The sequence below is a fragment of the Ammospiza nelsoni genome, chromosome 7 (assembly GCF_027579445.1).
Source record: "Ammospiza nelsoni isolate bAmmNel1 chromosome 7, bAmmNel1.pri, whole genome shotgun sequence".
NCBI lineage: Eukaryota > Metazoa > Chordata > Aves > Passeriformes > Passerellidae > Ammospiza > Ammospiza nelsoni.
In genome coordinates, this window is record NC_080639.1 from 26005336 (window position 1) to 26033004 (window position 27669).

The 27669-nt window shown below is 45.5% G+C and overlaps 1 protein-coding gene across 10 annotated transcripts in view; it reads left to right on the forward strand.

Annotated features, from left to right (window-relative positions):
- BIN1 (bridging integrator 1) overlaps window positions 1-16447 on the forward strand; it is a 90087-nt gene extending 73640 nt beyond the window's left edge. For 6 of the 10 annotated variants that reach the window (XM_059475887.1, XM_059475891.1, XM_059475889.1 and 3 more), the window contains 4 exons: window positions 5959-6051; window positions 6807-6917; window positions 7716-7817; window positions 10905-16447. In XM_059475887.1, the coding sequence (XP_059331870.1) occupies window positions 5959-6051; window positions 6807-6917; window positions 7716-7817; window positions 10905-11012 (414 nt within the window). In that variant the 3' untranslated portion in view covers window positions 11013-16447. Of the gene's footprint in view, window positions 1-310; window positions 419-1974; window positions 1999-5958; window positions 6052-6806; window positions 6918-7715; window positions 7818-9043; window positions 9095-10904 lie in introns of all 10 variants that reach the window. The other 4 variants (XM_059475884.1, XM_059475885.1, XM_059475883.1 and 1 more) reach the window with 3 other exon arrangements.
- Window positions 16448-27669: the final 11222 nt, after the last annotated feature.

The window sequence follows — 27669 nt, forward strand, 5'->3', positions numbered from 1 at the left end:
TCTCAGCCTCGTCAGTGGCCGTGATCCCTTTGACCACAGCAGATCAGGTGCTCACACCATGTCAGCTCATTCGGCCAGGTGGGAAGATGAATGAGTGCTGTGGAAAAGGCTCAGATTTGGTTTGCAGGGCCCCACGTGAGCTGCCTGTGATTGTGGGCACCAGGCAGTCAGGACTCGCATCCAGTGTTTGCGCTGCCACCATTTCTTCTGCGCTTGCAGCCTCAGCTCCGGGATATCACACGCCCTCCCTCCACCATGCACACGCGCGTGTCTAACGCTCATACTACTTCTCTTCCTCACTGCTGCCAAGTTTGATGCCCCTGGGCCCTTCCAGGAGGGAGCAAGCCTGTTGGATCTGGATTTTGATCCCATTAAACCAGATGCCACTGTGGGGAAGACCCCCACACCCGCCTCCCAGGTTGGTTCATCTCACCGTTCCTTCTCCCTTCATGACTGACTTGCACCCACCTTGAACAATAGCATGGATCTGAGCTGTGGGAGGCTGGGCTTGGGTATGGGGACCTTGGTCTTCTCTGCTCGGTGTGAAAGACCAGGAAGAATCAGTGGCTGCTGGCCTGGCCACAGTCAGGCACTAGGTGTTTGTGGGGTGCTTGGGCTTTGCTCTGATGATCCACTTAATGTATGTCCCTCCCTAGAGCAGCATTCTCTGTATGCTGTATGTATTAAAGTTGTTACTCTTGGATGGGAATTCAGCCTGAGCTCTGTGCTCCTGCTATAAATTGCTCTCAAATGAATTTTTAATTAACAGACACTTTGATAATCTGCAGTTACTTAAGGTGAATAAGGCTGTAAATGGATATTCAAGTGATGTGAAGCTCTTCTTTTTCTATGTATGACAAAGCCTGCACTCATAGTTGAGAAGCGGCTTCCTGCCTGTCACAGTCTGGTATCATAAAGGGAGATGCCTAATTCTGTTCTGGCCTGTACCTGGTCCTGTCCTCTGTCAGAGGCAGGTGGAGTGTGCCTCGTGTTATGTCTATGTGACTGGAGGCTTTGCAGTGCATCCTGAATATAGTTCTTGTCCTCACTGAGGTTTTCCATTTTATATATGTGAAGTGGTTATTTTTTGCCTGTGGATGCCACTAAAATTTGTAATTAACATAATTGGGTTGTTTATAGTACATCTCCAGTATAATCATGTTAAGTAGGTCTGTATGGCACAGATTTTTGTAGGAATAAGACTTCTTTTGTCAGAGCAAGCAAACACTAGGCATTTGATTCCCCTAAATTAAAATACTGTATCTGCAAGATACTATTTATTATCATAATTGGATACACACCAAAATGGCAAAGCTGTCCTTTTTTGGAACTTTATGTGGGTACATGGGCATTTTGTGTCTACTTGCCTTCAGGACAAGCTGCATATCAGGAAAAGCCTTTCTGAAAAAAAAATAAAAATTACTTGTTTTTTCTGAATCATCAGTTAGAACTCAGATTATTGGTTATAGTTACATAGGATACAAGTATAAATTTGACTTGAAATTGTTATCCTTCCAGTAAGCAACAAATATTACACCAAGTGGGTTTTTCAAAAGTACTCAACAATAGCATATTTAGTGTTCTAACCTAATTATTATCAGCTTCATAAGTCATTAAAAGAGAGTAAAAAAGAAATAATTTCTATTGGTAACCAAAAAATAGTGAAAACCACCTAGGTATCTAAACAGTCAGATTTATTTCCTATAGGATGGGCAGTATGGCAGAGTGGTTAAGGTATTTTACTACTGATCCAAAGACACCTCAGAATCATGGAATGTTAAAGGGTTGGAAGGGACCTTAAAGATCTTCTATTCCCAGGGATGTATAAATTCATGTACTAACAGATATTTTCAAAACATGCAGAGATAAGTGCTGTTGAATGTGTATGTCTGCTTCTGTCTGATCAGTGTCTGTTGTGTATGAAATAATCATGTATAAACATGTTTTATTTTTGTTGCTCTTTGACATGCTTAGTCTTTACCTTGGGATTTATGGGAGGTAAGAAATTCATACAGCTTTTGTCTCTCATCATGTCTGTTCACATGCCTGTGCCAGCTCTGTTCACATCCCTGTCTCCTTTCCTTCACTGCTTCTCCTTCCTGCACACCCCAGGCCAAAGTTGCTCTTTGTGCTGCTGGACCCATTTATGCACCTTGTATGAAGCCCCAGGGCCAAGCACATGTTTGCCTTGCCTTTCCCTGCTAACCCACTCATCCTTCCCTTGGCATAATACTGTGACTTTCAACTCATACTTAACACCTGTGGCATCATCCTCACTCTCCAGAACACATTTCCTGAACTCTCTGTGTGCTGTTGGTCTTGTGTGCAATGCATTAATATCTCAGCTATCATAAATATATCATCATTACTGCCTGTACCATTAGATATGTACTCATCTTGAATTGTCTGTGGTGTTTGCTGTTCATTGACCATCGTTGTCAGAAAGGCTGATGTGATTTTGCTCACCCTGTGTTTCCACTGGAAGTTGACTGCAGGCCCAAGACCTGCCTGGCATCTGCCTCAGCTTTGGAGCTTGCTGACATGGAGACCCTGCACATGCCCTGCATCTGAACAGAAACCTGGCCCTTGTTTATGCTCTCTTACATATGTGGCCTGGGCAGGTCTCAGGTTGCTGCAGATGAGCTCCTTGAGAGGTATTTCAAGCACAACTACTTCTGAGTCCCTGGACTGGCAGCCAGCAGTGTGGACAGAAAATGCTTGATCTGGGTTCTCCAGCCTGCTGCTGGAACTGGCTGTATTCACTGAGTAAGCTCATGGCCTTGGCTTGTGCAGAGGAATTGAGTCCTGCCAGCCTTCCATTCCCTAGGGTCAGATCACCCTCTAGAATAAGTATACTTGGAAGGACATGACTTAGCCCTGGCCTAAGGGCTCACAGTGGCCCCTACTCTCCTTCCCATGAGCTTGGGTGATGTCAAGGAAGAAGGGTTTCCCCTGTGTGTTGTACCAGCCATCAGTGTTTAACATCTGTCCTTCCCCTGTATGTGCATTGTCAATCTGTCATAGGGAAGAAGAGACTGGTTTAGCTAGGAAAAATCTCATTCCTTTCAGGTGAATGGGGTAAGGTATGACTGCATCTGATTGAGCTGTGCTTACAGTCTTGGCTGTAAAAGGTTTTTTTTTTTTTATGACCACATCTCTCCTCCTGCAAACTGGTTTTACCCAAAAGAGAATCTGCTCAACCAGGAAATGCTACTAGTCAAGGTGTTCTCACTGTACCAATTCTCACCTTGGCATACCATACACAGAGAGCAAAGCTTCCTAAGGCTGGGGAATCTCCCTCTTCAAGTCTTCTGAAGTGGTTTTGTTATAAATATTCTTAGCTGTTGATGAGTGGAGACTTTTTTTTGGGGTTCTTTAGTCCCATGGGCCGTGAGGTTAACAACTGCATCGAAACTTGAGTGCAGCAGGACTGGCTTAGTTCTGCAGATGGGGAAATGTGCATTTGGTGTGCATGGTGCTGCTGTTGGAATAAGCAAAGTTTTAAACCTGGTAATAGCAGTGAGCAATTTTTCCTCTCCCTGTAATATCTTTCCATGGCTGTAAATGCTCTTATAGGCCTCAGGATGCCTTACTATATAAAATAGAAAAATTAATAGTTAACATGAAAATGCCCTTTGTTGAAATTCAGGGGATTAATGTAGATCCAGTTTCTCTGACTATTCCATACTATTTTTGCAAATTAGCTGCTTAAAAATCAACAAAACTCCAAACCCTCACCTTGAGGTCCTTTTCACTTGTCCATATAAAACTCATGCATGGTCAGATAGAGCTGGCCTGGCATTTGTCCCAGTTCCAGTTTCACTGAATCCAAATGAAAACCTGGGAGTGAATCCAATTAAACAGGATGATCCTTTGTAGCATTTTATAGGCATATATTTACCTTAGCTCTACCAAAGCTGCTGAGGGAATCCTCTGTAGGATGGGAACAGCTCTGCTCTTTAGAACATCTTCTGGCAGTATAGGCCTGTGGACATGGTGATTGGGAGACATGAGGAAGGATGTGGTAGGGGAGGAAAGCATGTGTTAGATGACACCACTGGACCAGCTTAAGGTAAAGTAATGGATTTTTATTAAATTAAGGATTTATTTCTTTGTTATGGCTGCTGTTATTAGAATGCTGCTTGGAGCATTGTGCTAGTGCATGGTTAGTAGCCAGCTGGTACATTTAAGGTTTACCATGGTGATTGCTTTACTCTGGGGTTTTGTAAGGTTGGGACTATGAGAATTATAAAGTTAAGGAATCTGGACAATGCCTTGTTTTGAATATGATTGTATGCAGGGGTGTATGTGTCTTGATTTAACTCCAACTGGCAGTGAAGCCCCACACAACCACTCATTCATTTCCCTCCCATTGGTGGGATGGAGGAGAAAGTTGGAAGGATAAAAGTAATAAAACTTGTGGATTTAGATGAGACCATCTTAGTTCAAACAAATAATAATAATTGTAATGAAAAGAAAAATAACAGAGATAAATGAAACCCCAAAAAATCCAAGTGAGGCAAATGAAAAACAGTTGCTCAATACCAGCTGACTGATGCCCAGCTCATTCCTGAGCAGTGGTGCCTGATCAGCTTTTCCCCTAGTTTATACACTGCTGAGCATGATGGCATTTGGGATATCCCTGTGGTCAGTTGGGTCAACTGTCCTGGCTGTGTCCCCTCCCATGTCCTTGTGCCCCCCAGCCTCCTTGCTGGCAGGGCAGCATGAGGACCTGAAAAGTCTTTGAATTGGTGTGAGTACTGCTCAACAACAACTACATCATCAGTGTTGGCAACATTATTCTCATCCTAAATCCAAAACACAGCCCTGTACCAGCTATTAGGAAGAAAATCAACTATCCCAGCTGAAGCAGGACAACACATTTTTATCAAATTTATGAGACATGTAGGCATTCTAAAGCTGGGTTTTCCCATGTATTAAAAATGGCAAATCTTGGGAGTCTTCCCTGATGCTGCCTGGCCAGTCTCCCAGGGGGCTGATTTGCAGCCTTGGTGCTACCAGATCCAATGTACTTCCTGCATTGTTGCAATTTTTGGGAGGGGCAAATGAATATCTTTTAATTTTGTGTTAAAAAAGAAGTTGATCTGACTCCAGATAAAGGAGAATAAAAACTTGAACTGCTGGAAGCCTATCATAGGCGTGTGGTTGGTCTTTTGTTGTGCACAGAAACCCCTGTCCCCAGGCTTGTTTTGTCAGGCAGTGATTTGTGGGTGACACTGGATTTCCTTGGTGGTGGCAGCTTTTGTGCAGTAGAAGCTTTCCATCAACACAAATGTGCTATGCACCCCATCTGGAATATTCATAGAAAATTCTTAGTAATAGAATATTCACAAAAGAATCCAAATTCAGAACTGTTTGGGCCTGTCCAAAATTGAAGGGAGTGTAAGTTAGCTCAGTGTCTGTTTGATTCAGTGCTAATGTCACATTGGTGCTGGGTCTGGACTAAATTTCATATCTGGGCACATTCTTTCCATGCTCTTTTGTTTCCGGGAGTAGGTGAGTACTTAAATGTTCTGTGGTTGTTATCCTTGGAAGAAGACTGTGGAGAGATCCTTGTTCTTTGGCATGCAAGAGAGCTTGCGTTCTCTTACAAGTGGGCAATCTAGATCTAATAATAAGTACTGTGTGTGTGTAAAGTAGGTCTGCAGTTTGGATTGTGAAGAGAAAAAGGCACAGAGAATTTTTGGCATTTCATTGATTTCCTCTGAATTATGGCATGGCTGGAGTTAAGGGTTTCTGACTTTGTTGTGATTTCCATGAGTTACAGAGAAAGGAGAAGACAGAAGTGCAGCCAGACCCTGCAGTGTCTCACCCATTAGTGAGCAGAAGGCTCAGGCAGTGGCACAGAGCACTTGGGCAGGCTGGGCTGCACTTTTCTGCACACTTGTGTAGCTGGAATGAGAGTAACTTCCCACTGGGATAACTTTTGTATTGCAGCCTGCAGAAGCAGCCCGTGCAGGAGCTGAAGCAGCTGGATCAGAAGCAGCAGCTGGAGCTGAAGCATCTAAAGCTGAAGCTGACTCAGGATCGGTAAACACCTCAAGGACAGCAATCCCTTTCCTCCATCCCTTTGTTACACAGCACACGTGGGAGGCTGGACTGGGACTGGAGCTGTGTGGCTGCTTGGAAAAACACATCCCTGCCACCAGAGGAGTTACAATGCTCTTATTCAGAGACCAGACTTAGTTGTTGCATTTTATCTGTGTAATACTTAGGGAGAAGTTCTGCTGGAAAATTCAGTAAGAGAATTGTCCCTTGTTATGAAGTCAGCTCACAGCCCATGCTGTCCTAAGCTGTGTTGTCAGCTGGATTCCCTCTTGCTTGCCATTTACTTTACCTACCCTGTCCTCTGGGCTCTGGCTGTGTCCTGAATATCCAGGCTTCCTCTCTTCTTGGTGACACTACTGCCCTTTATAGGGGACAGGGGTAGGTCCTGTCTCATGGCAGCTTTGTTCCTACAGGCAGTCACATTTGAATTGTCTGTTCCAGGAGGGCTCTGAGATTGCATTGTGATCACAGCAACTGGGAAATGCTGGGCATTATGGTCTCAGGAAACCTACAACTCATCCCTGCCTTTCTGCAGCCTGAGGCAGAGAAAGACAGCAGTCACCAATTCTGCCTTCTCACTGCTACCTCTGCTGTCCCTTGGGGTGTTCTTGGAAAACCCACTGAAGCCATGGGATGGTTGGGGTCTGGATCCTCCAGGGTGGACTTGGAGCTTCAGTTTTGGATCCTCTTTTCTCAATGTCTTTTTTTCCCCTTCCTTGGCTGCCACTGCCTATCAGAGCTCTTTGCCTGCTGTTGTTGTGGAAACTTTCCCTGCGACTGTCAATGGCGCTGTGGAAGGAGGTGCTTCATCTGAGAGAGCTGACATGCCCCCAGGATTTCTGTTCAAGGTGAGTGTGTGGCTGTGCAGCATTGAGTTCCTGGTGAGGGTTTTTTCCTCCTCTGTAAAGCATTAACTGCTTTCATTCAGCATGGCCATGGGCTAGGCCACATTGAAAGGCAGAACAGAAGTTGAAGAAGAGATAAACCTTCCTCTCCAGCAGTGCAGCTTCATGCAGTTCCAGATGTTTCAAATGATTATGTAAGAAGATCAGCATCTAAAGGTCTTGCTGTACTGTGCAGCAAAATCCGTTCTCTCTGCTGGAATGGTCTCTGTCTTGGTGGTGTGGTGGTGTCAGTCACAGACTCTGGATAGTGGATAAAATGTGCTCCTGACAGGAAAAGTTAAACTTTGGTGCAAGTTGGCAAATTGAGAAGAGTTGGGAACACCAGCAGGAACAGTGGACTCTGTGTTCAGGGATGTTAAAAAGTCAGAATTAACAGAGAAAAGTATAGGACTAGGCAGGTTAGTTGGGTGGGCATTCTCAATATGCCAAAGATCACTTGCAGCAAAGGAGTGGAGGAAGGAGTGATTCTGGGTGAAGATAAGCCACAAATTTAATGTGCATAAGGGAGTGTGGTAGCCAGAAAGTACAGCTTTATTGTGTCCTGAAAGTGAGAATTTACAGCATCTTACTATAGGAACACTTCCCTGCTTTAGTCATTCCCATTTTTTTTTCTGTGAGTTCTACTGAAAGCAGAAGAATGGCAAACCCCTGAAGAATGGCAGGAGGCTCATAACATTGAGTGTGGTTTCAGGTGGCATTTTAGGCTGCAGTGCTCAAAGTGCTGCTCTCCTGTCCCTGCAGGTCCAGGCCATGCACGATTACACGGCCACTGACACTGACGAGCTGCAGCTGAAGGCTGGGGACGTGGTGCTTGTGATTCCGTTTGAGAACCCTGAGGAGCAGGTGAGTGGGGGAGGCAGGGTGTGAGCATGGGCCAGGTGGAGCCAAGGGGGCTTCCTGAGCTGCTTCTTTCTTCACTAACAGTTGGCTGGCTGAGTCCTGAGCCGTTAGTTTGTGGCTGGGAGCTGGCAAGAGAGCTGGTTGTCCTTGAGCTTGAGATTGGCTTCTTGCAACAGAGGGGAGTCTCTGCTTGTTCCTGGAAAGTGGAGACATTATTCTGCATAAAGCATGTGGAGTAGCCATGGGTTCTTGTCCCTATCAAAACATTTGAGCCAATGCAGTGGCTCTCTTGATCAGGGTGCCCAACAGAGCCCATACTTTGCCTCCTCACTGCCCCTAAACTTGATCCATATTCTCTATGACCACTACAGCACAGACTGTGGCATTGAGAGAAGTGACTCATACCTTATGATGTTTTCTTCTCTTTTGAGAAATGTTGGAGCTCTGAGAAAGCAGCTGGTGGTGGATGATGTCTTGCATTTAGCTCAGCAGTGGCTGTTTCCAAATGACTGTGTTTGGTCAGGAGATGGCAGCAGAATCAAAGGCTAGAACAGGTCTCAGCTCCAGAGAACAAGTCTTGCTGCTCATCTTCAACCTGAATTTACTTGCTCATGTTTTTCTTTAATTTGAGCTAGAAGCCTTGAGTAATTGCTCCTCACTTTCTGTGTTTGAGGGCACGCAGCTGACAATCTGCAGCAGTTTTACTACTTTGACTGAGAGAGGTGTTGAGTTTATAAAATTAATGCTCACATCTCTAGGTTTCTGTTTGGAAAAGAAAGAGAATTCTCCAAACTGATGAGCAGTGATCAGCTCTTTGGGTTTGGCCAAGTTCAGATAAGATCTGGATTCTACAAGGGGTAAAGGGAAGGTGTTGTAGTTCGCTAACTCAGAAAATGTGGATCCTCTTTGTGGCCCAGCTGTTAGCTTTGTGAACGATGGAGGCAGATCATGCTGATGCTTGTGAAATGGAGCCATAAAATGCCAACAGTTCCCACACAGCTAGAGGAGGAGAGGTTTTTGGGGAACAGGCACTGATTCCCTCTGGAGACGAGACTCCCCACTGGGTGGGACTGCCCTGCACAAGCATTTGTGAACATTTCTTTCTCAGAAAGCTTTCTGGATGGGAAGTGAGTGTCAGCTCCCCCAGTTTCTGTGGTAGGAGATGGCGTTTGTGGAGCAGATGGCGTTTTTGGATCAGAGTTTTTCAATGCCCTGTGTTTGCACTTTAGCTGGATGTGGGTGCAACAGCCATGAACTCGAGACTCTCCAAGCTGCAGAGGGTGAGCTCTGAGTGTTGCTAACATGACTCTGTAGCTGCACTGAAGCCCTCTAACCCTTCTACAGTGTATCCTGTGCTACAACTCATTTCCCTAACCTCAACCATACCCAGCCAGGAATTGCTGGCTGTTAACATGTGCATGAACTGTGCAGGTGAGTGGAGGGAGCTTAGGATACTGGAGTGATTCCCATCCCTGCCTTGCAGCTTAGGTCTCAGTTTGTGGGTGTGCCCGGGCCTGGATTCATCTCTCTTGGTAGAAGAAAGGGTTGAGGGCAGCAACGCTTCTAAGCTGGCACTTCAAGTGATGTGGTTTAAAATTGTTAAGGCCCCATCTGGATCCTTGTGTCTAATCCCTACAGCCAAGGAGACCCCTCATAGCAGGATGTGGTGGGAGTGATGCATGCATGCTCTATGGCACAGCACTGTGTGCAAATGGATGAGCTTTTGTGCCTGACGTGCTGGGAGCTGCCTTCTACACACTTGGGCCCAGTGCCTTCTGCCTCATTGTTTGTCTCCCTGATTTATGGCATGTCAATGCTTCCACAGATTCTGCAGCTGGCTGCTGCAGATGGGCTCCCATCTCATGTTATTCTCCTGAATGTTCCAGTCTAAGGCAGCAGTCAGGGCTGAGTGAGCCTGCAGGCCCTGGGGACTGTGCAGCTCCCGTGCCTCATGCTGCACTCTAAACCCATCGGCTGCCCCCTGCAAATGAGTGGGGCATGTGCATGGAAGGGGAGCTCCTGTGGCAGCTCCAAGGCATGCAGGGAATAGAGAGGTTGTACACTTGAGCTGCAAGCTCAGTGCAGCCCTCCCACCCTGAATATCTCCCTCATGTGCCTAGGATGGTGCAGAAACCTCAGTGCCAGGCAGCCTCCAGGCAGAGGGTGGGAAGTCTGCTTCTGCTCATGACCAAGTTCTTCCAAGCAGGGTTCCTTTTGCCTGAGTGAAAATTCATCTGTGTTTATAGATGTACAGGTTGGAGGCTAGGGAAGACCTTATTGAGAGACCTAAATCACATGTAACCAAAATTTGGGAGTTTTGCAAACCTCACCTTGCATCAAACCAAACAGACTGCTGAGTTTTGGGAAGATGGGTTGGGTTACTCAGCTCCCAGCTCCCATAGATCAGGATTTCAGCACAGCAAGTAAGACTCCTTTTGCCTGTACCACTTCTAAAATGCCAGTCATCTGAGTGCCCCTGACTGGAGCAGGGATGAGCACCTCCTGGGGCTGATTTATCCTTTCCAAAGCCTTGTGCCCGAGATGAATGGGGTGAGTAACATGCTGGAAGTGCCTGTCTCTTTTATGGCTATGGAGAATGCTAGACCCCTCATGTTTGCATTGTGAAGGGTGAGATAGGTTATTCCCATCCTGTAGCTCTGGAGTCTCTTTTGGCAGAATTTCTCCTGTTTCAGTGGGTGTAAATTATGACATGTTTCTGTTACACTTGCTTATTTTTTACTGTGTCTGCACAGTCTGGGTCAGATGGGAGCTTTGGTATGAACTCTGGTGGGATGTAGCCTTTTCTCTGTTTAAAAGGAAACAAAAGCAGTTTTTCCTTCTTCCCCATACTCCTCCTGGACTGTCTCCAAGGGAGCTTTGGTATGAACTCTGGTGGGATGTAGCCTTTTCTCTGTTTAAAAGGAAACAAAAGCAGTTTTTCCTTCTTCCCCATACTCCTCCTGGACTGTCTCCAAGCCAAATAAGAGCATGGCTTTGGTAATGCCTTGACACCTCCTTGGCCTGCACTGTGTAAGAAAAATCCCTGCTCACATGTGTCCCTTAGCATCTGATCTCTGTCTTCCCCTGCAGGATGAAGGATGGCTGATGGGTGTGAAGGAGTCTGACTGGATCCAGCATAAGGAACTTGACCAATGCCGAGGGGTTTTCCCTGAGAATTTCACAGAACGGGTGCAGTGAAAGTCCAAGCCCCACCAGCTGAGTTTCTGCTGGAAGAAAGCAAGTTTTCTGGTAGATAACTGAAAAAGAACAACAAGAGAAAATGAAGAGAGAATAATGAAGGAATAGAAGCCTGAAAAAAAAAGTCAACTTAAAGGGTGTGTTCTTCTCAAAGGGCAAGGTTTCAGAAGTTAATTGAAATTCAAAGTGTTACTGAAATATATACATATTAATAATAATAAGGCAATTCAGATATCTTCTTCCCCTTTGGTTTAAACAGCATTTGGATTCAAAGGACTGATGCAGAAGCAACTCAGTGAGGTTCTCCAAGTACTGCATTGACTGAATTGTCAGATGTCAGTCTGATTCCTGGAAAGGCAGTATTTGTTGAATGGTTTGAAAGTAGGAGCTGCGTTTGCTCTTGGGTGGGTTAATCTGTTTTGTCTTGAAGGTGGCTTGCATGGCAACCATAAAAATTCAGCCTTCCCTACATCTTCAACCTACAGTAGGCCAAACTTTCTGTTATGCTGTTGAAAAAAAATTTAGTGTATAGTGTTCACCACTACAATGTATGTGTGTGTGTGTGTGTGTATTTTATTTTCTTCCTTTAAAACAATGTTACATAAACTGTGATTTTATACATATAAAGAGAGAAGAAACTACATGGAAAGGGTATGAAGAAGGTGAAATGTGTGAAGCTGTGCTCAGTCCAAAGTTCTTTCAAATGCGGACACCTAAATTCTCACAGTAGTGATGGCCTTTGAAAACCTAAGGGGAATGGACAAATTCAAGAGGAGAAACAAGACAAAACAAATAGATGCCATTTGGATGTCTGAAATTTAGGAGAGGGAATCCTCTAGTACACACATCCCCATCCATTACCCCCCCCCAAAAAACCCCAAACCTATTGGTGGTTTCAGAAAAGTTAGATTAATGTAGATGGAAAATAGCTCTAAATCTACTGGTTAGAAAATTTGCTTTTAAAGACAGATAAGGGAATTTTTTTTCTGTAAGAATATCAAAGCAAAAACACTGATAAAAAACAAATTACTTTCTGTGCTTTTCATTGGCGTTGTTTTTTGTGGAATTGTATTTCTTATTTTCCTTTGAAGAGTTCTGTAAGTGAAATATCGTTAGATCAGCTTTCTCCAGTGCTGTGCTGCTGATCAAGTTAACCTCTATGAAAACTGGACTCTTGAAATGCTTGTTTAAAATGGCTGTGTGACTTCATGCTATTGTAATGCATTAGAAAGGAAGGCAAGAATATCAAAGTGTCAGTGTCAAGAAGACACTCTGCAGTCTAATACTGATGCTGAGTCCTTTACCTTTCCTTTGCTTCTGTTTGTTTTTGAATTTTGTTTTTTTTTTTTTTAGTTTAGACAAGCAGATGACAAGGCATATTCTAAGTGCATATTACACTTGTTAATATAAGCCGCTCTGGCTCTCTCCAAGACTCTAAAGTCCCACAAAGGTACTTTATAAACTTTACTTGAATACTGATGCAGCTGGCAAGCAAGTCAGACTATTTTAATTTTTTACAGCTTCCCCTCCTCCCCCATGATTGTTTTGCCCTGAAGGGACTTTTAACAGTGAGGTTACGCCATGCTCAGGATCACTCTGAAATAATCTTCCCAACTGGTAGGAGTTGGTTTTTGTCAAAGCTGCACAAAATGCTGACAGAGTATTGAAAAATCTCACCTTTTCCAGTCTGTTTGCATTATTTGTAGAACAACCGAAAAATACTGTAGGGTAAAATTGTGTTAAAAAAACAACCAAAAAACTTTGTTTGGAGGAACAGATCTGATTTTGATTAGAAAATATATTCTTATAGATGCAAGCATTGTTGGAGTTCCTCCTGCTTTCAGCTTAGGAGATGATCCATGCTAGTTATTTACAGCAATGTAACAGGCATTAAATCTGTCCTATATACCCAAATCCCTTCTCCTTTTTAAAAGAAAAAATGTGCAGGAATTTATTTTGCATCACTGTTAAAAAACCCCAATAGTATTTAGGAGTAACTGCTCACAATACAGAAGGACTGGACTCCACAAATTATGGTATGGTGAGCTGTTGCTTTAGAATATACTGCCCTGTTTGACTTTTTCCTTTTTCATCAGGGTTGTCTTTATTATTACTCTTTTTTGTTTTTCAAAATATCTATTTTTATGCATTTGTGACTCCCATTACTCCTTTAAAGATTATTCATATAAGAATATACATTTAAATATATATATAAATATATATATATAAAAAAGCGGGTTGATCCAATTAACATAATGCTGTCAGCTTAAAATGTTTATTTTTATGCAAAACCTGTGGATAATAGCTTTGTTTTTTTTAAAAAAAGGACAAGATTCTAAGTTACCAGAGCTGTGATTTTTGTCTTGTAGTAACTGTTCTAGACCATTTAGAAAGCTGTGCTGATACCTAATTTATTGTGGGGTTATTTTTTTGCTGTTGTTGTCCTCTGCTGTGCTTGAACCAGATGACTGTCCCAACAAAGATCCTTGTAAGGCCTTTTCATTTTATTGAGCTTGCAGAGCAACTATCCAGTACTGTATTGTCCCTGCAGAAGTGGTAGCACTTTGCAAAAAAGGGATGTTGTTTTCAGGTCACGTGAGTGATGCTCCAGTGTTGCTGGTGGGGAGAGTGTTGTGTCTCTCTCCATTTGCTTCCCCCGGCCCCAAAACCCCCAAGCCCCCTGGCTTAGAGCAGGTTAGGGTGGGTTACCTGGATCTTGCATTGCTCACAGATAAGTGGTGTCAGCACATCTCAAGTCAGGTTCTGAAAATGCAGGATCGGACCCACAGTTTATAAATTGCCTTATGTGAAAGTAGGGTGGCAGAGCAGGAAACCTGTAGATGGCAGTGTTGTTTAGAGCCAGGAGAGCTGTCCTCCTGGGTCGTTCAGCCCCTTGTAAACAGCCATGGCTCCTCCCATTTTCAGTGTTTTTACATCTCCTACATACCTTGATTCTGGTTGGTGTTACCTGGTGAAATGAACTTCCCCTTTTCTTTGGTTTAGATCTGATTCAAATAGAAAGAGGGACAGTAAACTCTCAAGCAGGCTGTACCCTTCTGGTTTTTCAGTTTGCAGGCTGAACTGAAAAATCTGAGAAAAAATGTAAGGGTGACCTGAGACATTTTTTTTTTTCCATTTTCACAGTGGAATGAAAAAGGGAAAAATTGAAACAAACAAATCCTTTCATACCAAAATGAAACATTAATTTCTAGGCTTGCATTTTAACAAATGTTATGTCTTAGGGTGTAACAAGTTGCTTTGAAGCAAAAATGTGAAACCTTTTGTTTTGAAAATGCTGAAAGAAAATGTTTTAACGTTAATAGTCTTTTTGCCTTTGCCTTTTTTCTTAATCTGATGACTGGTTTCAGTTAACTCTAAACTGTGTTTTTTTGCAAATATCCACTGAAGAGAACCCAAAGAAGCCCAGTTCTGCTCCACTGACAGATACACTGGACACATTTCAGGGATTACTTGGTATCTGGCCCATCAAAGCTGCTGTTTTCCCCATTTAATAATCTTCCACTTGATTGTTCTACTGGGTGAAAAATAAAAGCATCTCTCATCCCGTGCCATTGACTGGTTTTGTAGCTGGACTTAAAAAGTCATTCTTGCTCTGTTGACTTCAGTTTGGTTACAGATTTATGATACTTCAGTTTGAGCCTAATCCTAGTATGAAGTGGTAATTAATATTTACCCAACTGATGAGAAAGAAGTTAAGACATTGTTTCTTACCCCTTTTTCTATCTTAGCAGTGTCAGTAATATATCTATTTGATAGAATTAAGGAAGAGTCCCAGGGTGAAGAAGAGTATGGTGTTCCAGGTGAGACTCCCACATACTCTGTGCTGTTTTCCATGGGGATTCCTCAGCTCTCTGCTTTTATCACCTTTGTTCTGCTTGGCTGTTGAGGTGAGGCAGTAAATGGGGTTGTGCAGGTTCATTTCCAGCTGCTCAAAGCTGGTAGTGCTTTGCGTGAATTGTGCCACAATCCCTGAAGCTTTGTTCACTGCTGCAGAACCCTTTCCTGTCCCCATACCCTAAGACTGTGGCCAAGGCAGGCAGCCCCAAGGGGACTTGCAGCAGGACTGAGGACTCCAAATTCTACCTGGAACTGGGATGCCAGTTCAATTAGGTTCTGCATCCTAATTGGAGGGAAAAGGCCCAAGGCTGAGGAGATGGAGGAGGATGGAGGGATGACTCATTATCTTTTTCATTTTGGGTTGATGTACTGACTCCCTCACCTCTTAATTCCAGGGAGAAACTCTATAGGGTTGAGAACAAAATATGAATGGCCAAGATATGTATGTTCAATCTGATAGCAGATGCTTCTTGCCTGCCAGTAGCACTGAGTTCTGAGCTTCCTGCTCTGTGCCAGACAGATGCAATGCTCTGTCACAGGTATTCTGGATGGTCTGCAGTCAGTGCCCCAAAACAGTGAATGTCCTTGTCTGAAGGAGGCAGAGGTGCCTCTCAGCCCTTTCTAGGAAGACCTGTGGATCTCCCACAGACAAGGGAGGACTGTGTGCATCTAACACAGGCACCTCTGATTTCAGCACTGGCCCCATTCTCCAGCTCCTCTCACCTCCCAGCCTCTCCCATGCTCTTTGAGGATGATGGCAGCATTGGCCACGTCCCACCAGCCAAAATGTGCAAAGCCAGAAGATGCACAAACATGTCCATCAGCAAATCCTACACAATGCAGCTTGATAGTGCTGATACCAGGAAAACAAGCAACAGCTTTTATTCTCTGGGCCACCAAAGGGAAGCTACTCCTTGCCACACAGGTACTGTCACACCTGGCACTGGTGCAGACCCCTCTCTGCTTGCATGCTCTGGTTCACACCTTTTTGCACAACTCCTGATGGAAAGGAGTCCTGGATGGTGCCCAGAGCTGGATTGTAGCACCAGCCCTCACAATCCGTCGGGTCTAGTTGACACATGGGGGCTAAGAATCAAAGGCTCTTTTGGAAATTTTGCTTATGAAACTAAATGGAGAAACTACAGCTGTGAAGACTGGTCTGTATAAGCTTGTACTTTGATGTGTCCTATGGCTATAATTCCTTCACCTCCTTCTGCAGCTTATTCTGCTCTTGTGACCCTAGTCTGCATTTCATGTAGATGGTCCCTACTTGAAACTTGCCAGATGCAGCCCTGGGCTTATTGCTTCTCTTTAGCTGAATTAAGTGGGAACGACTTTGGCAGTGTATTAGCAATCTCTTTTCCTTCTGTTAATTCAGTCTCTGAGTTTAATCACAATGACCTGAAACATGTTTGGGGGTTGAGTGGTTTTTTAATTAATTTTTTGTTTTGTTTAATCAAAGCTGAACAATTCCCATTGTATTTAGAGCTGTAATACCCAGTTCCACAAGTACTAGATGAATTTGTCCCATCTTGTTTCTTGGTGATGTTCAGAAATATAATTTGTGTCATCCTAAATCCTGCATCAGTTTCTCTATTTTTTTCCTACCTTTATATTAAGAAGCTGAAACAATTCAGGACATTTTTCTCCCCACAGAGGTGAGTAGCTTCATAGGTGTTTGGTGTCCAGGCACCTTTAACATTGGGAGTTCTTGCAATCACATGGGATGGAGAGGGTGATGCTGGTCCTTACAAGAGCAGGGTAAGCTCTTGTAGCAGCATCTCTGTTCCAGCTGATTGTGACACTAAATGAAAGTAGTGTAAGGAAGGATTTGAGATCTTTCCTTTTTATTAGCTACTGACCCCAAAGTGATGTGACCTTCATTGTCTAAAGCAGGTCTGTGGTGGGACTATGACACTGCAAGGGCACTCTGTGCCACCTGGCCAAACTCTGCTCAGCTCCCTCTGACTTGCTGGCACACCTGTGTGAGCTCAGTTCCCAGGCTGGATTTGGGTTCTTCTCTTTAAATTGGACATTTCCTTTGCAGGTAGAAAGGGGTGTTTGTGCCCATGAGCCACTGGGATTGAGGGACAGGATGAGAAGGATTCACAGTCCATAGCTGACTGGTTTTGGTGCCACTCCCTCAGATGGTTGGTTCCAGACAGGCTTGGCACAGCTGTAAACTGGTGCCAGTGAACACTTTGATAAATGGACTGCCAGAGTCCACTGCTTTAGGATGCACAAGCTCCACAAGCCTGGAGCCAGCTCAGGCAACTGTCTAAGCTGTGCTTGCACCATTCCTTTGCTTCCAGACAGCCTGGAGGGTTTAGCCTCTCACCTCTATGGCCTTGGGATGGACCTGAGTCACATCTTGTGGCAGAGGGAGAGCAAGAGGCACAAGCAAGGCTGTGCCCCTGGAACTATCACTGCAGTTGGTGCCTTGGGCTCTGCCTTGGTGTGGTGGCTCCTGGGTGTAGGGGGATGCAGTATGGGTAAATGAAGGGGGCATAGAATGTAATCTTACCCCCCAATGAGTTCCAGCTGGCCCAATTACTAAAGATTAGGAGCAGGCCTGATCTTAACAGGCCACACCTGTAGCCAATAAGAACAAGTGGTATAAAAGAGTTGATTGGTGGGAACTGGAAGGTGGTGGGCTGCTGCAAGGACCAGGAAGAGTCAGTGCCTAGAGGAGCTCCCTACAAGAAACATCGAGGAGGCATGAAACTCTGGCGGTATGGAATCCTTGCGCTATAATGATAATAGAGCTCTTGATATATAAAACAACACCTGGGAGGCTGAGCTGGGCCAGATCTGCTGCAGGTGGAAGCTCACAGGGCAGGAGCAGGACCCAGAGGCTCTGTTCATGCCTTCTGCTTGTCCTGCCTCACACAGTTTCATTCCTATCATCTAGAAATATGAAGGAAATGAGAGGGGAGAAGACAGATGAGTGGGAACAGTGAAGAATTCATTGTCAGAGTCTCTGCTCAGCTGCATAATTCATTCCCAGTGATGCTCTGTTGCTCCAAACAAGCAGCAGTTGGTGTCATTGGCCATGTGCAGGCTGTGGCCACATAAGCTCTGGCAGCACATCTGGAGCAGGGTCAGGCTCAAGGGGCCCTGGTCCAACCTCAGTGAGGGAAGACTCATCACACTGAGGGAAGACTGGGCTTCCCTCTGGCAACACAGCTGGAGAAGGAAGCCTCTAAAATGGAGGAGACTCCAGGTGAGGCTGGAGTGTCTGGGAGTGACAAGGTGGAAGCCAGGGTGTTCTGTGGTGCAGTGACTGGTGTTAGTCACCTCATGACACACACACATGAAGGGACAAGCTGGTACCAGGGCTGTCCTTCAGCAGGAGCCCATGCCACCTGGGAAGACCTCGTGACAGGAGCTTGAGCCCCAGTGGGCAGCTGGGAGTCAGTCCACAATGGTGAGGAAGAGAAGATGGGAGTTTGGGGCAGCACTAAGCAATTTCTCCTGTTTGCTGGCTGGCTGAAGCTGGTGCCCTTTGCAGAGCAGAATTGCTGCTTCAGCATGTGGAGGAGCCTCTGCTGTGCAGCCCAATCCACAGAGCCATTAATAATGGTGTGGGAACAGGAATTCAGCAAGTGCCCATGATTAATTAGCTCATCACAGGCAGTTAATGGCCAGGCTGCTCTCCTAGGCCCTGTGGTGCAGGTAATGGAATAGGCATTGCTTCCCCCTGGATAAGGCATAGCCCCCTGCCAGGGGCAATGGGCAGACTCTGTGAGCTGTTCTGATGGGCTGCAGAGAGGTTTTGGGTGAGATTGTTTTTTTGGATGCTGGGGGAATAGATCTGTAAGGGAACTTGTTAGTTATCAAAGTCAGGTAGGCAACTCTGGCACAGCCCCAAGCTAATATCAGCTTTCCTTTCCCTAGCACTGCTCTTACCTCACGTCCTGCTTCTGCTCCCTCTCACTGAGGCTGACTCCTTCACGTGTACTCTGCTTGTCTCAGCACTTCCTCAGGAATTAATATTTAGAAATTCAGGTGCCACCTTTGCTGCATCAGGCACTGGGGATGACAGAGCCGTGCTGTAATGAGGAGATGAAAGCAAGGCTGCTTTTTGAAATCCAAGTGATGAGGAAGCAATCCACTCTAGTAGTGACCCTGCCAGGGAGAGGGCTGAGCTCCACCAAGTGCAAATGATTGCCTCTCTCCCAGCTGCTTAGCAATGAGATAGGAGAAAGAAAAACTCTAGCAGGAGTGCAAGGTATAGAAATTAAATTGCACACGTTTTCATCATTTGAGCAACATGATACAGCCCAGGGTGTGAAATGAATGTGATGGGACTGAGACTGCTGCTGTGCTGCCAGTAAGGAGTGCAAGCCTTGTCCTGTGTCCCAAAGGGACATGATCATGTGCCCCTTTAGGGCACGCTCTGTGACAGTCACAATTATGCCTATTACAGCAGTAGTGAAGCAGGTACAGAAACCCCTGTGCCACAGACTGTAATTTCTCCTATCTCCAATTCAGAGACCTGTGAGAACCTCCTGGAGTGACTTCCCCTCTCTAATGTTCAGGATTGCCTCTGTACATCTCTATTAGAGGCCTCCAGGAGAGACCTGACTATTGATTTTGCAGAAAGTGCTGTATTTGCTGCTGAGGGCGATGCTGCTTTAGCAGGGAGCTGGCCACACGGAGGCACTCGTGACATCCACAAGCTCCCTGTCTCAGTGTGAAACATCCCTAAGGTCTGGAAAACACCTTCTGTATGCCAGACTTCTGGTTGGCTCCCCTGGGGAAATCTGGGAAAAGCTCAAACTGAAAAAAGCTCATCTGTGCTGGGAGCAGTCACAGTGTTTTAGTGGCTGGGCCATGGCATTGTGTAGGGGGATAGAATATAAGTAAATGAAGGTAGTATAGAAAGTAATCTTATTACTAAAGAGTTGCAGCTGGGTTAGTTATTAAAGATTAGGAGCAGCCCTGATGTTAACAGGCCACAGCTGGAGCCAACAAGAAGAGTGTTATAAAAAAGTGGATTGGTTGGTTGAGGGAACTGGAGTCAGATGGCTGCTGTGAGGATGAGTCAGTGCTTGGAGGAGCTGCTGACAAGAAACATCAAGGAGGTACAAAACTCTAGCAATATGAAACCCTTGCAATGTAATGATAATAGAACTCATGCAATGTAACTGCAACAGTGTTGCACTTGATGGTCACATGAACCAGAGATGCATCCAGCCCTCTAAGAACTTTCCCCATAGTGCACAGCAGAAGCTGGCTTTGCTCCTCTGTGACAAGTGGTCACCTTCCTAAATCCTCAGTGAATTTCACCTGGAGCCATCTCATGAAGTGTCACATCCATCCATCTTTGCTTCCTAAGCCCTCCTTCCTGTGGGAGGCACATTGGGGCAGGCTGTGCCTCCTGCCCCACAGAGGCAGTGCTCTACCATACCAGGAGGGCAGGCATTTAACTTGCCTTGTATTTAACTTGCCTTGTTCTGCCCTATCTGGCAACTCCGTCACTGCTCACTGTGTCTCAGGCTTTCTGCTGTGGCTCTGACAAATTGTTGCTCTTTCCCTTACAATACAGATGTTTTTGCAGGACTGTAAATTACTCCCATCCAATAACTCTTTTATGAAGCACTTTTTCTTCACACAGTAAAGAAAAATGCAACTGAAGAGGTAATTAAATGTTTACTGTTAAGTACTTTATATATTATATACTATAGATCATTGCATCCATTAAGCAATCCATTTAACTCCCTTTAACAGCATTATTGTCTATTATTAGGTTAATCAGCATTCACATCCTCTAACTCTGCATTTCTATCTAATTAGCCCTACTTTCTTACTTCATATTTCTATTTAATTAAGCTCAGCATCACAGCTGAATTCCCTGTGCTTAGCACTAGCAGAGGATTTGATCCTTTCAAAGCATGAGGGGCCAACGGGCACTGAGTTTTAAGCATCCTCCTTGGATCTCTGCTGAAGTTTTCAGCTCAAGTTTTCCAGAGTCAGTTCCTGCTTAACTCCTGGGAAATTTGTGTCAGTGTAAGAAGCTGTGGGTTTGTGACATTCTCATTTATCTCAGATTATCAAAGAGGTCTCACAGGGGTGGTGGCTGCAGCTGGTGTGTCTGCAATGATCACATGCAGCATCCAGGCACTGCATGTGCCATGGTCATGGATAGGGATTTCCTTCTCTTCCTAAATGGAAAGGCAGGGAGGATGTGTTGTGAGGGGCTCACGCTTCACTCTGGATATCAGGGTATGTAAGGATCACAGCTGGGAACAGCTCATTTCTTACCTGACCAGGGCCAAAACGTTCCTGCTGGTGCAGTTCCATGTGCACCAGGCTCTGGGGTGGTGGGGCAGGACACAGCCCTGCCCGTGATGGGGCTTGCAGGGTGTGCCAGCTTCAGGAGTGACTCCACAGGCTCCATTTGACAAAGCCCTGCAGGGCTGCTCAGACTGTGACCTGCAGAGGGGTGCACTGGAAGTGGTGAGTTCACGGGCTGGTGGCCCTGAGCCATGGAAGGTGGGGTGTGAGGAGCCTGCTGTGCCTTGAGCACTGCTGGGACCTGGGCTCACATCATGCCTGCTGATATCCCACTCTTTGGCACAATCACCTGCTCTGTTCCCTCAATCCCAGCCCTGGAGTGCACAAGGGCGCGCGCGGCCCTAAGTCTGGCTAGCAAAAGGGGAGAAGCGGCCGACGCCCCTGCGCATCAGAAGCCAGCCCCCCTTGGCGTCTTGGCCTCGGGCTGGGCTGGATTGCGGACTTGGGTTCACGCAGGACGAGACGAGTGAGGAGGCGACCACTTGCTGGGGGTAAAATGTCGGTTTATTGAAGAGCCCACAGGCAGCAAAAAGGGCAACCAACAGGTGGAAAAACCCACAGCAAATGGCCCCGAACACGGCGGGAGACAAAGTTTTTACAGGGAAGGGGTGGAGAAGGGAGGGGAAGCCCAGCTAACCAATAGGGGAACATGTGGGGCTGTACATAAGAAATCTGACACAAGAACTTATCCAATAAGCATAGAACAAAGGAGGGGCCCCGGGACGCCAGCCAACCACAACCCCCAGAGAGAAGAATGTTCTCGAAAGCAGGGAGGAGTGGGGGGTGATTGACTGGGCCCAGGGGGGAGGAAAACTTTACTTAAATGGTGGGATAAGGGAGGAGCAGTTATGTAACTTGGGAGATTGACAACTAACGGGGGCAGGGGTAACCATAGTAACTCAACTGTCGGGGCAATAGTGGCGGGAAAACTGGGAAGAGAGGAACCATTTATGGAGAACAAAGGGAGAACATACATAAAATGAGGGAGCAAACTGAGAAACTTAAAAACACACTACAACACTGGAGTCTGCTACAGGAGGCTGTCAGTTACAATCTCTCCCCCTTAAATGTTTTTGGGGACACCCAAGGCATGCACTGTGACAGCATCACTGCAAAGTAGATTAACTAGCAGACAGGGAACACCTTGCTTGTCACCACTTAGCATCCAAGCTGCAATGGCTTTGAGGAATTGTCTGGGCCCTTCCAGAGTCCCTGAGCAGCTCTTTTTGCTAGTACCAGTCCAGAACAATCAGCAAATTGAGTTCTTTTTATTAACTTTAAAAGAAGACATTAGCCTCAGCCAGGAGAATAAAACCAATTTATGAGGCAATTAGCTCTGCAAAAACATTTCAGTCTCCCCAGAGCAGCCATCTGAGGAGCATCTTATTCCAGCTGCACAGCTTCTTCCGGCCTTGGGTTTACAGCACACTTCATTTATCATAAATAATAATAATAATGAATAAACAAATGGCTTCCTGATGAGTGTGTGAGACAGCCAGGAAAGCCTTCTCTGCCTGGAATTAGACTGTGTTTTTGACTTCCTCCTTCCAGGTGTCATTCTTGTGGCCTGTTTCTTCACTGTGATTAATTTTGATACTCAAGCTCTTTATAAGCAGACTTATCTGGGCTTCTTGTGGGATCTGCAGCAGGGTTAGGTGCAACTCGAAGGACCTGAGCTGCACAAAGGTGCCAGAGCAGCAGACTCAGAGAGCTCTGTGTGTATTCTCCAAGTCCCTTTGCAGAAATTGCAGCTTTCACAAGAACTGCCTGTTAATGGTGAAAATTTGGGCAAAAGCCAGGAATTGGGTCTCCCTCTGCCATTATTCTGATACAATCAGCTCTGGGTGATGTAGGAGTGAATGTGGATTGGAATTAAAACAAAAGTTTGATTTTCTATTTCTGAGAAAGATTTTTTTTTTTTCTGAGCATGAGACTTTCAAATTTGCCTTAAAAGAAAATTGAGATTAAAAGTTAAAACTCAGTTTCAGTGAGCTGATGGACAATATCAGTCTGCCAAACACAGAACTCCTGTTTTTTGTATTTTCCTGTTCCAACTTTTAAATTTTTATTTTAAACATCTATTTCCTGCTTTTTAATAACACAGTGCTATTGTGGAAGTGAAAAGTAGAAAATCAAAACAGTGGAACATAGTATTTCTACTACAAACATTCTACAAATTTTACAATTTTGTTAATTAAGCTTTTTCTTTTTTTGATGTAAGGTGTTGCAGCTGTTGACCAGCTTTGCTTAGCTTAGATGTGGAGCACTGCCAAGCAGAGCCCTGGGCTTGCACCATTTTTATCTCCAGCAGCAGGGGGGAATCCTGTGGCTTTTAGTGTGTGTTGAGAAACTCAAGGGGAAAGAAAGTGAAACTGCTGTGATCTTCTGAACATATCCAGAAATAGAAAGAGCTAAATCCCAAGCTTTTCGATAGGAATCGAGATGCCCAAAAGAAAATTTCCTATGGAAGTTTCTCAGGGGTTAAAGTTGGGTTGTCTGTACCTCTGTTTCTGAATCTCAAGAAATATCGATCCAGGCCAGAAATGCAACACTCCTCACAGTTATTAGGCTAAAGAACATGAAAGGACAGGGTCAATTGCTGAGAGTCAATGTTCAGAGTCACAACCAGCAGCACTCCTGGTGCTGTGGCTGCTGGATGCAGCTGTGGATACAGCACAGGATACAGCATGAACTCCTTTGGATTAAGGACCTTCTGGGACTTCTGCCTCAGGCCTTGTGGCTGTGAGCCCTGGAGAGGTGAGCTGCTTGGATGAGGGCAGAGTGATCTGATCCCTGCCTTGGATGAGGGCAGAGTGATCTGATCCCTGCCTTGGATGAGGGCAGAGTGATCTGATCCCTGCCTTGGATGAGGGCAGAGTGCTCTGATCCCTGCCTTGGAAGAGGGCAGTGTGAGGGATCCAGTGTGCTCAAGCCTTTTGCAGCACCTTCCCTTCCCAGCAGTTCCCAGCTGTGCATTTGCCTGATGCTCCACACTGAATTTGCAGCCACTCAGCAGTGCTGCTATCAGCAGCTTGACCAGCTCAAGTCTGTCGGGGCTTTAAAGGAATTTTTTTTCTTTATTTTAAAAAATCCTTTCCTGCTCCACTTCTTTCTCCATCATTGAGTTAAAAGTCTGTTAGCATCTCCTTTGGAATAATTCTGCCTTTAAATTTTGATGAGTCAGTGAGTCCATGCAAAGCTTTTTAAAAGCTTTTAATTCTAAGCTTTGGGGGCTTTACACAGCCGGTTTAATCTGTAATGACTTTTTTTCATTTCCACTTGAACTTTCTGCTGTTCTGGTGCTCTTTAACTCCTGCAAGGCCTCATTTATGCTCTCTTGAAACACTTGCACTGGGAGATGAAAGGTTCTTCCAATACCCCCTTTTTATTAATGTGTAGGTTTATAAGCAAAGGAATTAAATGTAGCTTGAAGAAGACCTAACCTCCCCAGGTGCTTGCTGTTGTGGCTGCACCATTCTTTGGGGAGTCTGTAGCAACTGAGCTGCAGCCTCTGTGTGTGTGTGTGGGTAACAGAGGATGTGTGCACAGCACTGAAGTCATCCCTGCACCTCCCCTCCCTGTGCACAGTAATGTTAATCCAAGCAGTTTTCACATCTTAGGGACGTGGATGCCTCAACAAACCATGACAGCCTTCCAGGAAGGACCAGACCCAGCTTAGTTTTTAAAACTAAGGGGTTGATTTTGGGCTAAGGGATGGTGCCAGCCATCACACTTGCTGAGCAGAAAGATCTTGAGCTGCAGAAAACAAAACTGGGCTTTCCATGGCTCAAGGAGAAGGGACACGTTGGCACAACAGCAGAAAAGAGAGCCATGTTCCAGTGGCCCTTCTCTGCACGACAGGCAGCCAGGAACATGGAATGTCTCACAGCAGCAGCACTCCTAAAGCACCTCTGCTTCACCTGTCTTCAGGTGTGAGGTAGTCACTAGGCAGTTGCTTGAGTGGGCAAAAAAAAGGAAGAATAAGAAAAGAAAATGAGGGGGAATAGGGTGATTTTTGTTGTACTTTGAAACCACCTTCTGTTATCTGTGTTGTTACATGTCTCAGCTTTGAAGCTGCTTAGTTATCTTCTGGCCAAATGTGATGATGTACAAGGGCTGTCCCCCTTTGATGCTCACACAAATGTAGGCACTGCTGTAGTGGAAGCAGCTGTCAGCTGGGAAATTGCACATTTTCATGTCAATGATGCAACTATTCAGACATCATAGTGGGAGGCTGCAGTGTGATGTTTGGGCTGGATTTTCTACGGTGTTTAGGTGGATAAATACTTGTGGGGACTCACTGAGAACTCTCCATGCCTACATCCTACTGAAATCATGGGTATTTTGCTTTTAGAGGTGCCAAGACACTTCTGAGAAGTCCCATTTTCAAGAATGTTGGTCATGTGTCACAGAGAGCTGGCAGCTATAGAAATACCCAACGCCAGGGTAGAGTAAACAAGATAAATGTAAATTTGGTGTCCTTGCCATTGACAAAGGATTGCCTCTGGAACACTGAAGATCATCACTGAATAAGGGTAGGTGAGTCAGGAAAGGCAGCTCAGCTGCAATGGGCTTCAGGGGGGCTGGCTTTGGTCCTTGCCCTGCTCCAGACTTCTGCATAACCACAGGAGGTCATGGAGTTCCAGGCTCTTAGAGCACAGCAGCTGAGGCTGGTTTATAGGTCTCTCACCCCATGTCCTGTTTAGTCCCTGAACAGGTTTGGATGGCCACTGTGTCCAGTTTCTGTCAGAAATCACTAACATATTGAGCTTCCTATGCAATGAGATGGACTTCTCATCCCCAGAAGTAATATTATTCATGTTTTCTCAGCAGGAAACCTGTCACAGCAGTATCATGGTAGGCTAGCATGATATGTCTCTTAGGGGTTGATTTTCCTTTTGGGACAGCTGGAAGGAAGATGTCTCTCTAATAAGAGCCACTGCAGAAGGGGAAAAGTGTCTTTCAGTGTTACTAGGGACAGCACTGTATGACTTTGCTTCTTCAAATTCAAGACTACATGGCAAAGGGCTACCAGCTGTTGGATATGAGAACAATTAATGCCCTCCTCTTATGGCTTCTTTCAGACTCCATTCTTCCTTATGACATTCAGATCTTGCTTTCCCACTACAGCCAGGGTCCTGGCTGCCTCAGGAGCGGCTTTGACAGAGGTGAGTCCTTGCTTGCAAACCAATTCTTTACAGCTCTTGTAGGACTTGCTGCTGTGGCATTTGGGGCTTTTGCTATGATCCTGCCACCATGGAGCTGTTTCTGCAGAGGAAAAGCATTGCTGTCTCAGCAGAAATAGCTCACAAAGACCTCAGCCCTGCAGTGTTGCAGCCCGGCTCTGGGTTTAGGGGGAAAAAACCTGGAGTGGGATGGAGGCTGTGGAGCCCCAGCAAGAAGCATGTTTCTTGCATCCTGTCTCCTGCTGTGGCTGGAAATTGCCTTGCAGGTGTCACTGGTCCATGGGATGGGATGGGAGAAAGATAACAGGCTCCATCTCAGCTGGGGAAAAGAGTTTTGTAATTAGGGTAAAGCCCTACAGCTGCCAGAGTTGTTATTTCTTTTCTGCTTTCTTACCATCAGGAGCAAGTTGTATCACCCACTCTTCAGAGGATAAAAGTCTGAGGATGGATCACACCCAGGAGTGTGGTGCAAATAGAAGACAAGGCCAGCTTCTCTGATGAGGAGCTGGGGTGTGTGTGTGTTATAGTTATTAACATGGACTTTAAAAGAACCAGCAACTCCCTGTGTTTTTTGAAAGTCCAGTCAATAGCACTTAATAGTGCTGGCTCTCTGCAGAACTCCCTCAGCCTGTTTGCAGTCACTCCCAGCAGTGAGACTGGTAGATTGATATGATTTTACAGGGGTACAGAAGACTTGCTTTGCAGCACAGCACCATTTCCCCTTAATGGACTCTGTGACAAAGCAAATTTTCGTGATGTAAAAGTGCCTGGGCTGCTGGACCAAAGTACTTCATTTGCAACACCCTGTGGTGAGTGAAAGCCACAGGATTGGTTATAGCCACACTGAAAGGTTGTGAAAGCACTGATCACACCAGGCTCTTATAAAAGCCAGATTTATAGCACTGACCTGTGCATTATAAAGAACAGCACACCTTTTTCTCCTAAATTCAGCCTGATGTTAAAGAGTCAGCCTGCTGAGCGCTGCACAGAGTGTTGCAGACAGGGGATCTCCACCAACACTTCAGGGGGCTGCTGTGTTACTGACGTGCTTGTGTAAAGGGCACATTCTTCCTTCAAGGTGGCTCAGCTCCTGTGAGAAAGCAGCAGAGTCCCTGTGGAGAGGTGGCCAGGTGCCCTGGGAGCAGCACAGCCCCTCAGCCATTGGAAGGCTGCAGGAGGCAGGTTGTGAGCAAGGAAGGATGCTTGAAGGGTGGCCCTGGCAGAAGAGGGATTTCACTGTGGGGAGAGACAGGAGATCCTACAGTCAGGGTAGAAACACTGCCACAGCTTGCAGATAAATGTCCAGGTGTGGG